The sequence below is a fragment of the Amblyomma maculatum genome, chromosome 2 (genome assembly GCF_055883805.1).
Source record: "Amblyomma maculatum isolate TAMU_Amacu chromosome 2, ASM5588380v1, whole genome shotgun sequence".
Lineage (NCBI taxonomy): Eukaryota > Metazoa > Arthropoda > Arachnida > Ixodida > Ixodidae > Amblyomma > Amblyomma maculatum.
In genome coordinates, this window is record NC_139345.1 from 156,251,577 (window position 1) to 156,264,406 (window position 12,830).

Sequence of the window (12,830 nt, forward strand, 5' to 3'; positions counted from 1 at the left end):
ATACAAACGCTTCAGCCGTGCAGACACACATCTTTATTTCTCTATTTCTTCGAACTCTACTACAGCACTAGCACTTTTCAACTTCAACATATTCGCCCTGAATCATACATTTCTTATCGCACTGACACTCCATTCAATGTATACCTACTGCATTGCAGGAGTAACTTGTTCAAATTCTCACCCTTGCTTTTAGCTATTAAACTTTGAAACAACTTGCAGAGTATGGCGCATGTACTAACAATTACGATACATTTTTTTGCTGCTATCTCTCCTGTATAGGCTTGCTGTTTTGCATCCCGTGTTCTCTGCGAGTGTACAACAATGTCCCCCTCTTACGTAATACCTCTTTGTTGGTGTTTAAGGGCATTGTAAATAAATATAAAAAGCTTTGAAGGAATTTCAATCCTTTTTTTTTTCACGATGAAATTATTTTTCGTAAAACTGCAGGCAGGTTTCATGAAATCGTAAGATGGGTGAAAATTTGTATGTTTTATGAAAATTCGGAACAAATGACAAGGATGCACTTATAAATGCTTTTTTTCCTGCGCACAGTGGAACTGCTGCATACTCTGGCATGTGAGCCTGCAATTCATAAGCAAAATAAGCATCAAAAGAGGATAGATAAAAAGGCGTAGATATCCAAAGGCACAGGCAAAATTGTAGGTTTTTCACTGCACTCAGAGCAGGTACATCAGGCTAGGATGTCCCCCAGAATGCAGAATAACTGTGAATGTTTTCTAAACAAGTTTTGGAAGAGCTTCAGGGCCCCTTGTGGCCTCACTGACGTGTTGTCAAATGGGAAGGAAAAATCTAGCACATGATTACTTAAAGATTAAAACATTTTCGCAAAATCATTCAAGTCACACTCTCAGGACAGTTGAAGTGCTGTCCACATACAGTTCCTGTGCATGTAAGCTACAATGCATGGCTTTCCTCCCCCATAGTTAATTTACGGCAAAGCAACTCAGAGAATGGCTTTCCTCCCCCATAGTTAATTTACGGCAAAGCAACTCAGAGAAAATGCAGTTTAGAGAGTACAGTTCACTGTGAAAATAGGAGGAAAAGACATACCCTGGACAAGCTGTGATTGCAAATGTGACTCAAAAATTTGAATATTGTGCAAGTTTCAATCACTGTAGAACAAGAATACAGAAACTTTCATGTGCTTTAATGACATGACTGAACATCACTGATGAGACCTGGTTGTCATGAATTCACAAAATCCTTGCTGCATTGCAAAGTGTGTGAAATACCATGCGTTCAAAGCACTCTTGTGAGCAGTTAGAGACGCTAAGAATTCAGGATGCACGACTGCAGTCAGTAACCCTACGTTAACACGAAACAAGCCCCAGAAAGAGCCGCTGCAATAATGGGGCTCAAAAAAAAAGAAAGTCAGCAGACAAATGACAGCTACAATGCAGGGACCATAGGATTACCTTGTTGGTGAGCATCCAGGTGAAGAATGCGGGCGTAGGGCCCCACCCAAACCGGGCGAAGGGGTCCAGGCCGAGCAGCACGAGGGCAATGAGGGCCAGCTTGAGCAGCGACAGGGCATGAGCCAGCTGCATGCGCGGAGGCGGCGGAGGGAACGCGTCGCCCTCCACGAGTAGTGATGGGTACTTCTCCATCAGCAGCCCCGCATACTGCTCAAAGGCCCTCCGGTAGCCTCACGAGTAGCTGCGCAGATGAGACATATGGAAGCCGATCTCAAAGTAAGTCTTCTATAATTGCAGTGAAACTGCCTTCCTCCCCCTACCCTTTGAGTTTCAAGCGACTACATTATTCCAGACCCTCGTGGAAAAATTCCACACTTTGTCAGCCACCAATAAGCATTCCTGCCTATTAGCAGCATGTTTTTTTTTAATAAAAAGTGCTCATGCAACCTTTTTTAGAAAGCCTTTCAACCCCCTGGGATTCTTTAATGTACACTGTAATCGCACATTATGCTACATAGCCCCCCCCCCCCCCCCCTCGAACACTTCTGCAAGCTCAAAAATGGAAGCACTAGTTGATGAAAACAGAGATGTTTTCCAGTCAATGAAAACAAACAGGCACTGGAAACAGAAACAAGAAAACTATATTGCAGTGCATTTTTTTTCTATTATAGGCCACAATAAACTGGGATAAGGCAAAAAATTTTCATGCAGACGTGGATGCTTAGTTCATCGGCATCTGTAGTCTACCAGTTCAACTTATGGCGACGCTTTGGTAGAGAAAAAAAAAAATGCGTTCATACATGGCAGTAGAGATCTCTATTATAATTGACCACAATTCAATTAAGTCTGTGTTGAGAAAGCAGTGCACCCCCACGCTGCCTCTAAAGAAAGTTCCTGGGGTAGGTGACGCAAGTACAAACTGGGCTCATCCTTTGGGCAGCAAAGCACTCACTAAAACAAAAAATTGCTTCACTCAAAACAATGCTCTGCTGAATAATAACCCAACTTTTCCTCACAGTACACAGAGCAACTGATGCTTTCCACACCCACGTACAGCCTACAGATCCACGTGAGTGTTTCTGTTTCAGTACAAGAAGCACATGCAATATCGATTGAGCGTACACCACTATGTAGGCCAGTGCTTCACTGATAGTCATGGTAACCATCAGGTGGGGTTATAAACATACCACAAGGACATGCATAACTAGTGCCTGGCCACAAGGTGCAAAACATTAGACTTGGCAAACTCTAAATGTGCTTCTCTGTTTCATCAATGCTAATTTTTGACTCTGTTAGTGCAGATTTACCAAAAAGAATGCTTTTGAATTTGCCCCACCACTATCGAACTAACTGCCACTAATTGCACACAACTCCATCACAGATTTCCACAATTCTAACACCAGTGATCTTAATGAGGCTATACTGCACTGAGCAATCCATGAGTGCAGCAAGAGTGGAATGACAGAGTTCCACATTTCTTTTAGCTCACAAAAATAAACAGCAATGAGTACAGACAACTGTTCATATATTTTGTTAATGCACACACACACAGACTTTTTTAAATTTTGCAGATAGCATCCAGATGTGAAAGCTGCAGTCTGCCACATATTCGGCGCAAAACATTCAGACAGCTGGCAGGAAATCCAGGGCACAGTAACACATGCTGCACTTTATTCTTCTTGCGTCTCTTGGGATAAAGCCAACTAAAAACTCAGTGGCATGCAATCTGTGCCTTCACACTAAAAAAAAAAAAAAAGAAAAAAAAAAAAAAAAAGAAACGAAAGAAAGAAAGAAAGCAACACCAGCAAGCTCAAGTGTGAGCTAAGGGTGCCTTCAAATGTGTACAAGCAAATGGTTCGGGTTATTGGACTTAACATCCCAAAGTGTTACTCAGGCAATGATGTGAACGAGCACTGAACAAGGGTAGAGGAGGGGAAGGCTCAGTTCGCAGGTCGAGCCAACATGTTGACAAGTGGACTTGTCTTTGTCTCTCCTCTATCCCTGTTCAGTGCCCTTTCATACCATGTAGCCATCTTCCTCTCGTTCTGCCTGGATCCTCAGGCTATGATGGACACTCTATAAGGTCTCACAATAATGTTGATAACTTGCAGTTCCTTAAACAGTACATGGGCACTTGTTCTTTACCTCTATCCAAAAGTGGCCATCATGGCAGAGCCACATTTCAATGAAAACGAAGGCAAGGCAATTCAAATGCAAAGAAAATGCCTGTGGTAAACCTCCAAGTGTGGACGAGTGTCAATCACTTCACAACAAGCCTCCTCTTGCCACTACTCTCAAAGAAAGGGAATGGCTGAAAACATGCAGTGTTTTTTACAAGGGCATTCCTGAATGTACAGACATACACCTAATTAGTTATATTGAGTTTTATGATGCAAATGTAACTAAGGCTATGAAGTGCCAAACACAAGATTAAAATTTGATGGTATGGGTAGTATGGGTAAAATAGTTTGATACTTGCATTTTTTCAGATGCTGGCTTCTTTGAGAAACTTAACAATTTGTGAAGAATCAACAAGTGCTCACCCACCTAAAAACAGCGTGGGGTGTAATGGAATGTGTTCTTTGTAAATTAAGGTCGAATAAATTTTTTTTCTTAGTTGTTCAAGTTCTGTACAGTTTACAGGTTTGGTTTATAGTCAGTTCACCACCACACATTTCGCAGAGCGGTTTGTCAATTGTTAGAAACTGCGAGTGAGGTAAGTGTGTCCGATGGATAAGCGACATAAAATTACTTCATTAAAACGTTCCTGATACCTGATGACTTCCATTCTCTTAAAAAAGGCTTTACAGAATGCAACGTTTTGATTACTTGCTCTTTCCAGGCGTGGAGCAGTGGTTTGCCCACTCAATTGGGGATCGGAGGGATAGTATGGACATATACACCCACCCATACTGTTATGCACTTATTTTACATACCGAAATACGTAATTGGGTCAGGGTCTCTTTAAGCAGCTGTGAACCTTCTCCTCTAGTAGGGCACATTGTCGGACTAGATTTCAATGTATGAACAAGCACACACTAGAATGAAGGCATTACAAAAGAGGCCTTTTCACAACTGCAACTGGATAAATATATTACAAGCTTACCACGACCCGAACAAAGACCAGTAAATTCTTGCACGTAGGGTGGGTGTGGCTGAAAACCACCACTAAAGAGTCAAAGGGCTGAGAACTTCTTTCACAAGCTTGCATATGAAACTCTCTTCAAACAAGAGATATGAAACTCTCTTCAAACAAGAGATGTCTGTGCTTTTACTACAACTTTCCTACTCAAGTCAACTTGAGCAGATACAGCCTGTGCTTTTCCTACAAGAAGAAGTCTGACGTTTGCTGGGTATTACTATTTTACCATACCTAGGCTTGTTAGCATTGGTACCTAACTCGACAGTGATATCTTGCTGCCAAAGTGAGATGAGAGTTCTAGAATGGTCACGTGCCTGCTCGCCCATCCGGCACAATCGAAACTGCAATTTGCAACTCGCTGACCCTTCATGCGGACCACTGGCGGCGTTCACGGGGCAGAAACTACTTGGGCTCATAACGGCAAAAAGTCTGAAGTGCGTCTTAAGACAAAAAGAAGCTAAATGCAGCACAGAAAAATCGTGCAGGGCGGGCATGTTAATGAGGGATCGTGTCATTCCCCGTGGTCAGTGCATTGTATGTACGTAAGCGCGACTTGGCCCAACAAGAAATGCGTAGCTGTATAAACGACTCTTATGAAATACTTTCTCTTTTTTGACGTCACACCACTCGACTGAGGCAGTGACGAAATTCACGGAGTCGTCGAATCAGGCTCATCTTTTTTTCCCCCTCTCTCCCCAGAAACCACATCTGTACCAAAAGCGAAAAAAAAAAAAAATAACGCACGGCTGCGATGACTTCCAACTGCCAAGACAGCCCATACAGTGACTTCGCGTACAAATTAACGCGACACATTAGACAACCGCGGTCGATGCTCTTAAGTTCACTCGCATCGCAAATGTAACAAAATGAGCAGCTCCATAGCTTCAACTTGCGACGAAAAAGGAAAAGGAAGACCCGCTAGTTTCAATGAACTACGAAGGAAAGTTTTCAACCACCTGCCGTTTTAATAACTCCCATCGTGGAATTTTGAGGTCAACGCTTCACTTGAAACCACAGTGCGCGATATCCTTGTCGCGCCGGCGTCGAACACCACAAGAGGCCCGGACGCAGCACAGGCGATGAGCGGATAACGCGAGATAAATTGGGATAAGTACTAAGAAGAAAGAAATAAGGTCGAAGGCCGTTCAGGGCCAAATGCGCCCGCAAGATCGCATGTAGTGCGTAGTTTTTTTCCGTGTAGGCCGGCGATTGCCGCCGCATCCGACGGAACCGTGTACTCACCAGTAGAGGAACTTTAATTTGGGGTTCGCAAAGTCTGTCTTGAAACTTGTCTTTGGAATCTCCTTCATTTGCGTCGTACTCTCTTCACCACTGAAAAAAAAATCTTGCAGGCTATACGCGAGAAACAGTAAAAACACGCCACCGTAGAACAGCTTGGAATTATCGGCCATCTCACACCGCTGACGAGCCGATACTGGATTGGATTAATACGACTAGGATAGAAAAAGGACTCCGTTCTTCAACATTATCATCATCATCATTATCACAAATGTTGGCATTTTTGTTTATAAAAATATATATTTACATAAAAATTAAGCATGATTGTGGTACATTGCTATATATTAAAGTTTTGTTCTACTGCACCTGTTATTCTCATATATATTTATTGTTTGTTTACGTTTGTGGTAGCACGTGCTGCTCCAGCCGGCGTTCGGTCCAGTGCCCTGTTGTAAGTGAATAAACTTTGTGTAATAAAGGAGCAGTTAGCAATACTTGTGTTGCTTGCGCAAAATATGTTAGGTATCTCACGGAGCTAATGATAGCTTTGTAAAAAGTCTATTTTGCTGATTTGATGCAAGCAATTAACGTTAATTTACACGTACGTACGGCATTTGTCACATTTGTCATGAAACAGCTGACAGTGACGTTCGAGCTGGGCAGTTAGTGCCGGCTAGAAGCTGTTCGGGATCCAGACCGTGTATTTTCGCGAAGAAATGGTGTTTGTAACACTTTACCCCACAGAAAGTATACTAGTGCACCATAACTGAAACTGCCGCATACAGCCCTGTTTTTAAAATAACGTTTTTAAGTTTGCTCCTTACGTTTCTTGTTTAATAGTGCCTGAATGCGCATTTCCACGTGTGCGTGGTAGGTCGCCTGTGAACGCTGAAGCCAGGATGCCACCAAAAGGCAAAGGCGGCGACGCCAAGGGGTCAAAGAGCGGCAAAGCAGCGTCAAAAGGCGCCGGCGAAGAAGCCTCCGACTCCAAGGGCGGCAAGCAGAGCAAAGGCGGAACTGCCGTCAAGGTGCAACGTACTGCCGTTCTGCATGTGTATCTGTATTGTCGTGCTGTTTCTTGGAATGTAGTGTGAAGGGTAACTAGTTGAATTCCAAGAGAAGGAAAGTGTTGCAGGGGGCGGCCGAAAGTTAGGTGAGTGGATGCGGTTAAGAAGTTTGTAGGGGTCAAGTGGACACAGCTAGGACCGGGTTAATTGGAGGAATGTGGAATTTGGAAAAGCCCTCTGCCCTGCAGTGGGTACAGTTGGGCTGATGGTGATGAAGAAGATGAAGGCTGAGGTGGATCGATTATAGATTATATTTAATTACCACATCGTTCATGGCATTGCAAAAGGGCTCTGTCAAAAAAAAAAAAAAAAAAAAAAAAAGATCATACAAATTGTCAACGTAAAGGCTAGACTCAGAATGCTGATGCCATCTGGTGGGTTCACTAGCAGGAATCAGCAGTGAGAATGGCAGTGCTGCTGACCAAGTACAATATGTGGCTGCGAAGGGCTGCCACTTCACATGCGAGCGCTCCTTCGCCATGGTGGTGTGGTGCCCAACTACTGTGCTGGAGCACCCAGGTTTGAACCCAACCACTGGCAGCTGCATTTTGATGGAGGCAAAACAGATTGGCGTCCGTGTACTGTACGATGTCGGTGCACGTTACAGAACCCCAGGTGGCCTAAATTTCCGAAGTCCTCCACTATGGTGTCTCTCATAACCTGAGCTGCTTTGGGACGTTAAAGCCTACAAACTAAACAAAACCTTCAAAACTGAGGTCCCCTTGATTTCTTTATTTTTTTTATCATGAAAATCACACCAAACTTAGGCCAAAATAACAATTTGCTATTTGAGCAGACCAAGCCTCCTAGTTATGTGGCACATAGTAGAGCCTGAAAGATTCATTTCTGTCTATATATATAAGAGAGAATGAAGATCAGCACGGAAACTGCTTTACGTTTTGGTCATGGGACCAACAGAAAGCAGTGCCATAGCCAAAACATGAAATAAATTATTTTCATTCATGGTTGTTTTTTTTCCTCCATATTTTACTGCGCCAAAAAGTTTTCTTTTTCCGTGGCACGTGCAGCTGAACAAAAGTACTGCTTTTATAGATATTTTATCGAAAGCCTGGCCTTCTTTCAGACTTTCTCAAGCCTTAAAGAAGAGTTTCTGCAGCTGTAATGTTGGCAATAAGTCTCTAAGGATACAGAGGAGTATAATGCACTAGCAATGCTGACAAGAAAGATCATCTCAACCTACATTTATGGACCAACAAGCCAGCAAATACGTATTAAATAAGTCTCTCACTGAGAAGAACTTTCCTTCTTCAGTTCTTCCCCATACCTATACAGTCTACCTTAAATCCAGATGCGTGCATACATACAGCACCAGACATGAAATTTGCAGTTTTTGGTTTCGGATCTTACTGCCTGCATATAGTTGTTTTATCCTAATTTTTAAGTGAAATTGACTACCTCAATGATTACATTATTTTTCCTCATTGACCAACAGGAAAAAATAATCTCGTATGTTTTCCAAGATGTGAGTGGTTGTTGGCTCCCTCTGTATATATCTCATAACGATCACTCATATTCTGTATACATACGCATTCACACGCATGCCCTGCCGTGGTGGTACAGTGGTTAGGATGCTTGACTGCTGTGCCCAAGGATGTGGGATCGAATCCCGGCTGCAGCGGCCACTTTTCAATAGAGGCAAAAAACAAGGCTCCCATGTGCTGTGTGATGTCAGTGCACGTTAAAAAACCCCAGGTGGTCGCAATTTCTGGAGCCCTCCACTACGGCCTCTCTCGTAGCCTGAGTCACTTTGGGATGCGGGACGCTAAACCCTATAAACAACACACACCCATGCACGCGTGTGCTTCTTGAATTTTCACTTCCTCTGCATTATTGAACAGTAATTGAACTCTGGAGAGTGAGTTGCATGCTTTGCAGTTTGGTGGCATTATGATAGAGTGGGGCTTGATGGCCATCAGTGTTCTGAGAACACTGCACAATTCGTTTGCAGTGAAAAAGAAGGCCATCCTATGTAGCCAGTATGTGTGTGTGTCCTGTTTGCTCAATGCAGGTGCGTCACATCTTGTGTGAAAAGCAGTCCAAAGCCCTGGAGGCTCTGGAGAAGCTCAAGGGGGGCATGAAGTTCAATGAGGTGGCTGCCACTTACAGTGAGGACAAGGCACGCCAAGGGGTGAGTGCATTGCTCTCCCATCACATCATGCACTGGGGTAGGCAGTGGCTGTCTGTTGAGAATGGAGCGATCCCTGGAGGCTGTTTTGAGGAGCCTGACACATGGTGGACACACAGTCTAACAGAAGTTGTGGGTTTCAGAAGAAGCCCTTGCAAACAGGCCTTGCACAACGCTTAACACTGAGGACAGAAGATGTACACTCTGGGACACTTATCAGGCAGAGGCACATTATTGGAGCTAGCAGCTCTAATCACTAAACAGTGTGTAATTGAAATACATGGGTTCGTTTGTTATTGTTCTTTCATCGTCTCTCTTCAGCTGAAGCCGCATAGACTTTTCAGACAGTTAACTTCCTTGTTTGTGTTTTGAACGGATAGCATGTCCACCCGTGTACTTTTGAGCCTCAGCCTGCACTCGAGCATTGTAGACCTGTGCTTGCTCTTGTGTGTACATTCAGTTGTCCTCTTTGAGGGCACCAGGATGCATAGTTTTCAAACCTTAAGCGGCACGTCTACTAGCCTGCATCCAACCACACGCTGACAGAAGTAGGTCAAATAAAGAAAAAGAAAAGGCAGCGGAATTCAATTAGTAAGGCATTATGAAATGCACTGATGGTCACATATCACATTGCATTGGTTCGACGAAATAATAAGAGTGCCGCATTATTAACTACTTACTTGTGTTGCCTTGTGGTTAAGCTCGGGAGACTGGCACGCGCTCGTCTTCTTTGCTCGGGGAGCTTTCTCATGGGTCGGTTCACCAGCCGTGCCTTCATTCGCCAGTGTATGTGTGTTAGTGCCCAGTAAACCGACTTACTTGGCTCTACTGGCTTCTGTGACAATGCATAGTTCTAGTTCTGTCAGTGCGTATGGTGTCAGTGGTGCCGCCTGCTTTGTCAATGAAGACTAATGTTTTAAATGATTACAGAGAGAGTATACCATTTTCTCATTTCAACATGTTTAAAGCCTTGTTCTGCACAATAACATTATTAGTTGTTTTTTTAAATGCCCAGGCCTCATGAAAACTGATAGTAAACTCCATCGTGCTTATTTTCGTGAAAGCATACCTTACAAAGGTAACTTTAGAAACCTATTCATACGTGCGTGAAAAAAAAAGACAGCTTTATTGCACTCGTCGACGCATCAGAATTAATGCGCAGGATTTATATGCATAGAACTCCATTGCTGCTTCCATTTGAGCACTGCATGTGCTTCTGTTTCCTTTGGTGCTGCCTTGCACCTAATGTCAGCATGAACAAATTGGCCTTGTTCAACCACATTAACATGCTTAGCTTGTTGACCTTGTGGTGATGGACAGGCCTGTCTCTCTTTTTCAGTAACACAACACCAATACACGTCTTCCATGACGACAACTTTTACTTTCCTGCTCTTTCATGCCTTCGGTCCTTTTCCATATCGTCCTACACCTTCCTACGATATATCAGTTCTGGGGTACAGCAATGACTTTTCATCCGAATGAGCTCAATACACTACCTGCGATATGCAAACTTTTTGAGCAGCTGTGGAGCAGAACATGAATATTCTGAAGCAGGTATGGAGAACCAGTGTGTATAATAATTTTTGTAGTAGCTATATCAGCACATTGGAGCAAGAGCACAAACACGGTCAACTTTCATGAAAAGAAGATCCAAATCTAACTACTGCTGATGTTATTGAAAGTTTTCATGCCAGACGCACTCTACTGAGCTCGATGTTTATCACCACTTGACTTCAAATACATGAAAATCTGGCATGTGAAAATTCGAAGCTGATGCCATCAGCCAGCAGTTGGCACGGTCCTGTGTCATTGTTCGACACTATGACATTCTACATGGTGCTGCGCCTCGTTTTCAGATCCGCTGGTGTCCAGCGGTCATTGTAGCCAGCATCGGCTCTCGACAGCTGTCAGGGCATTTATGCAAGACCTAGCATTACCGCACACGCTGACTGTCGATTCCATAAGGAAAGAGCGGTTTAACTGATGTGACAAGTGCAAAAGGTTGTGACTAGTGAACAATACTTGGAATAAGCAATGGCTGGTCACGAGTTCAGACAAGCAAAAAATTCCAGAACTTCTTAATATTTTGAAAGATGTAATACTTAGATAACTAAGCTGTGGCACGGATCAAATAGCAAGTGCTTTTCACAAAATATTTCTAATGTTTGGATGCTCCTGAAAGTAGTAAGCTGGAGAGCAGTGCATGCTGGCATAAATAGAGATTGAGTCATGCTTACGTGGTCCTCTTTGTAGGAGCAGTTTAGTTCTTGCAGTGCAAAATGGCTCAGAAAAATTGCATTTGTGTCATAATAACACAATTGGTGAAGCTCTCAGAGACATGATACATCTTCTGCAAATGTCCATGAGTGGTGAGCTGGGCATGTTTAGCATCTTGCGTAAAAAATTACATACTTGTCTCCTTCGTACCTGTCACTTATGGAGACACGAAAACGAAAGCATAATTAAGCCATTAGCCATTGTGCCACTTTCTAAGAAGGTGTCTTGTCTTGCCTTCCTTGAAATAAAGATGGCTGCCTTTTTTGTTATGTTGGGTACCTTTAGGGAGCAGTAACGCACACTGGTAAAAATATATGGCACCACATACTTACCCAGCGTCAACCTGCCAGAGACTATTATTGACATGATCATAACACCTTATGGTAACCTGATGCCCATAATGAAGTCTACAAAAATACAGTTTGATCTTTGTTGCTTGAATGGTTTTTACTGAAATGCATTTATTCATGCGAGTGTTTAAAATGACGCCTCACCAAACTTGTCATCTAAGCATAGCCTGCATGTACTTACCTCAGCATGATCAAAATCTCCATTGTCCTTTCACAGAATTTGGTTGGCAACGCACACACAGTATGTGCACATTGTTCTACCCTCTTGTATAATGGTTGCAGTGCTAACACAGAAATCCGCACTAGAAAAAGCACTACACGCTGCCTAATATGCCTATGGAGTTTTCATAGGTCTTGAGTTGAGCCTATTGGCTCTGATCTCGGGGAGGCACTGGTTGACATATCATTCTAATGGGTAAAGAGAACCACTAGGATCTTCACAACCTCCTCATCACACATAAATTGAGCACAGAATATGGCTTTGAGAGGTGAAGTGTCACAACCCTGTCTCCTCTCCTCTTGTGTAATACCCACAGGGTGACCTGGGCTGGATGACCAGAGGCTCTATGGTGGGGCCGTTCCAGGATGCGGCCTTCGCACTGCCCATCAGCAATCTAGCCAACCCTGTCTACACAGACCCACCCGTCAAGACCAAGTTTGGCTACCACATCATCATGGTTGAGGGAAAGAAGTAGCCACTTGCACACTGATCTCAAATCATTTGTTACTCCTGTTTTACAATAAATGGTCACCATAATGAGGGCCACCAAGCTGTGTGTGTAAATCGTTCAGCAGAAAGTCGAATAAATTCGAATTTTTTCTCACTGATGCAATGAAGAGCTGGTGAATTCTCTTTTTGCTTTCAGTTTTGCCAGTTGCTTTTATATAATATGCTGTGGTGTTTTCAAGTTGTGGCTGTGATAGGTTGTGTTCGAGCTAATAATCGCATATATTTTATGAATGGGCACATTTTACAGTGAGAGTTGTTATACAGACCCTCCTTGGCAAATTCAACATGTCATTAAAATCCAGTTGTAGGTCATGGATTCATATCCGCATGTAAGCACACGACCACCACATTGTGGAAGCTGCACAGGTAGTGTGCCTGGAAAAACATGTCAGTCCGCCAAGCGTATCAAATTTCGCCAACGCCTTCGAAGCCTCGGCAAGGGT

General features: G+C 43.3%; 2 protein-coding genes across 3 annotated transcripts in view; one reads left to right on the forward strand and one right to left on the reverse strand.

The window, feature by feature from the left end:
- SelT (selenoprotein T) overlaps positions 1-6,029 on the reverse strand; it is a 29,943-nt gene extending 23,914 nt beyond the window's left edge. The window contains exons 1-2 of the mRNA XM_084595425.1: positions 5,821-6,029; positions 1,437-1,677 (exon numbers count right to left, since the gene is read on the reverse strand). Coding sequence (XP_084451551.1) covers positions 1,437-1,628 — 192 coding nt within the window. The 5' untranslated portion in view covers positions 1,629-1,677; positions 5,821-6,029. The remainder of the gene's footprint in view (positions 1-1,436; positions 1,678-5,820) is intronic.
- A 120-nt stretch (positions 6,030-6,149) lies between these two features.
- Positions 6,150-12,490, forward strand: LOC146200235 (peptidyl-prolyl cis-trans isomerase NIMA-interacting 4). 2 transcript variants are annotated; one of them, XM_084595427.1, is made up of 4 exons: positions 6,150-6,268; positions 6,692-6,845; positions 8,914-9,033; positions 12,194-12,490. In XM_084595427.1, the coding sequence occupies exons 2-4, from the start codon at positions 6,717-6,719 to the stop codon at positions 12,350-12,352; spliced, it is 408 nt and encodes a 135-aa protein (XP_084451553.1). In that variant the 5' UTR covers positions 6,150-6,268; positions 6,692-6,716; the 3' UTR covers positions 12,353-12,490. The 2 variants fall into 2 exon arrangements, with proteins under 2 accessions (XP_084451553.1, XP_084451554.1); XM_084595428.1 differs by lacking the exon at positions 6,150-6,268 and adding an exon at positions 6,275-6,418.
- Positions 12,491-12,830: the final 340 nt, after the last annotated feature.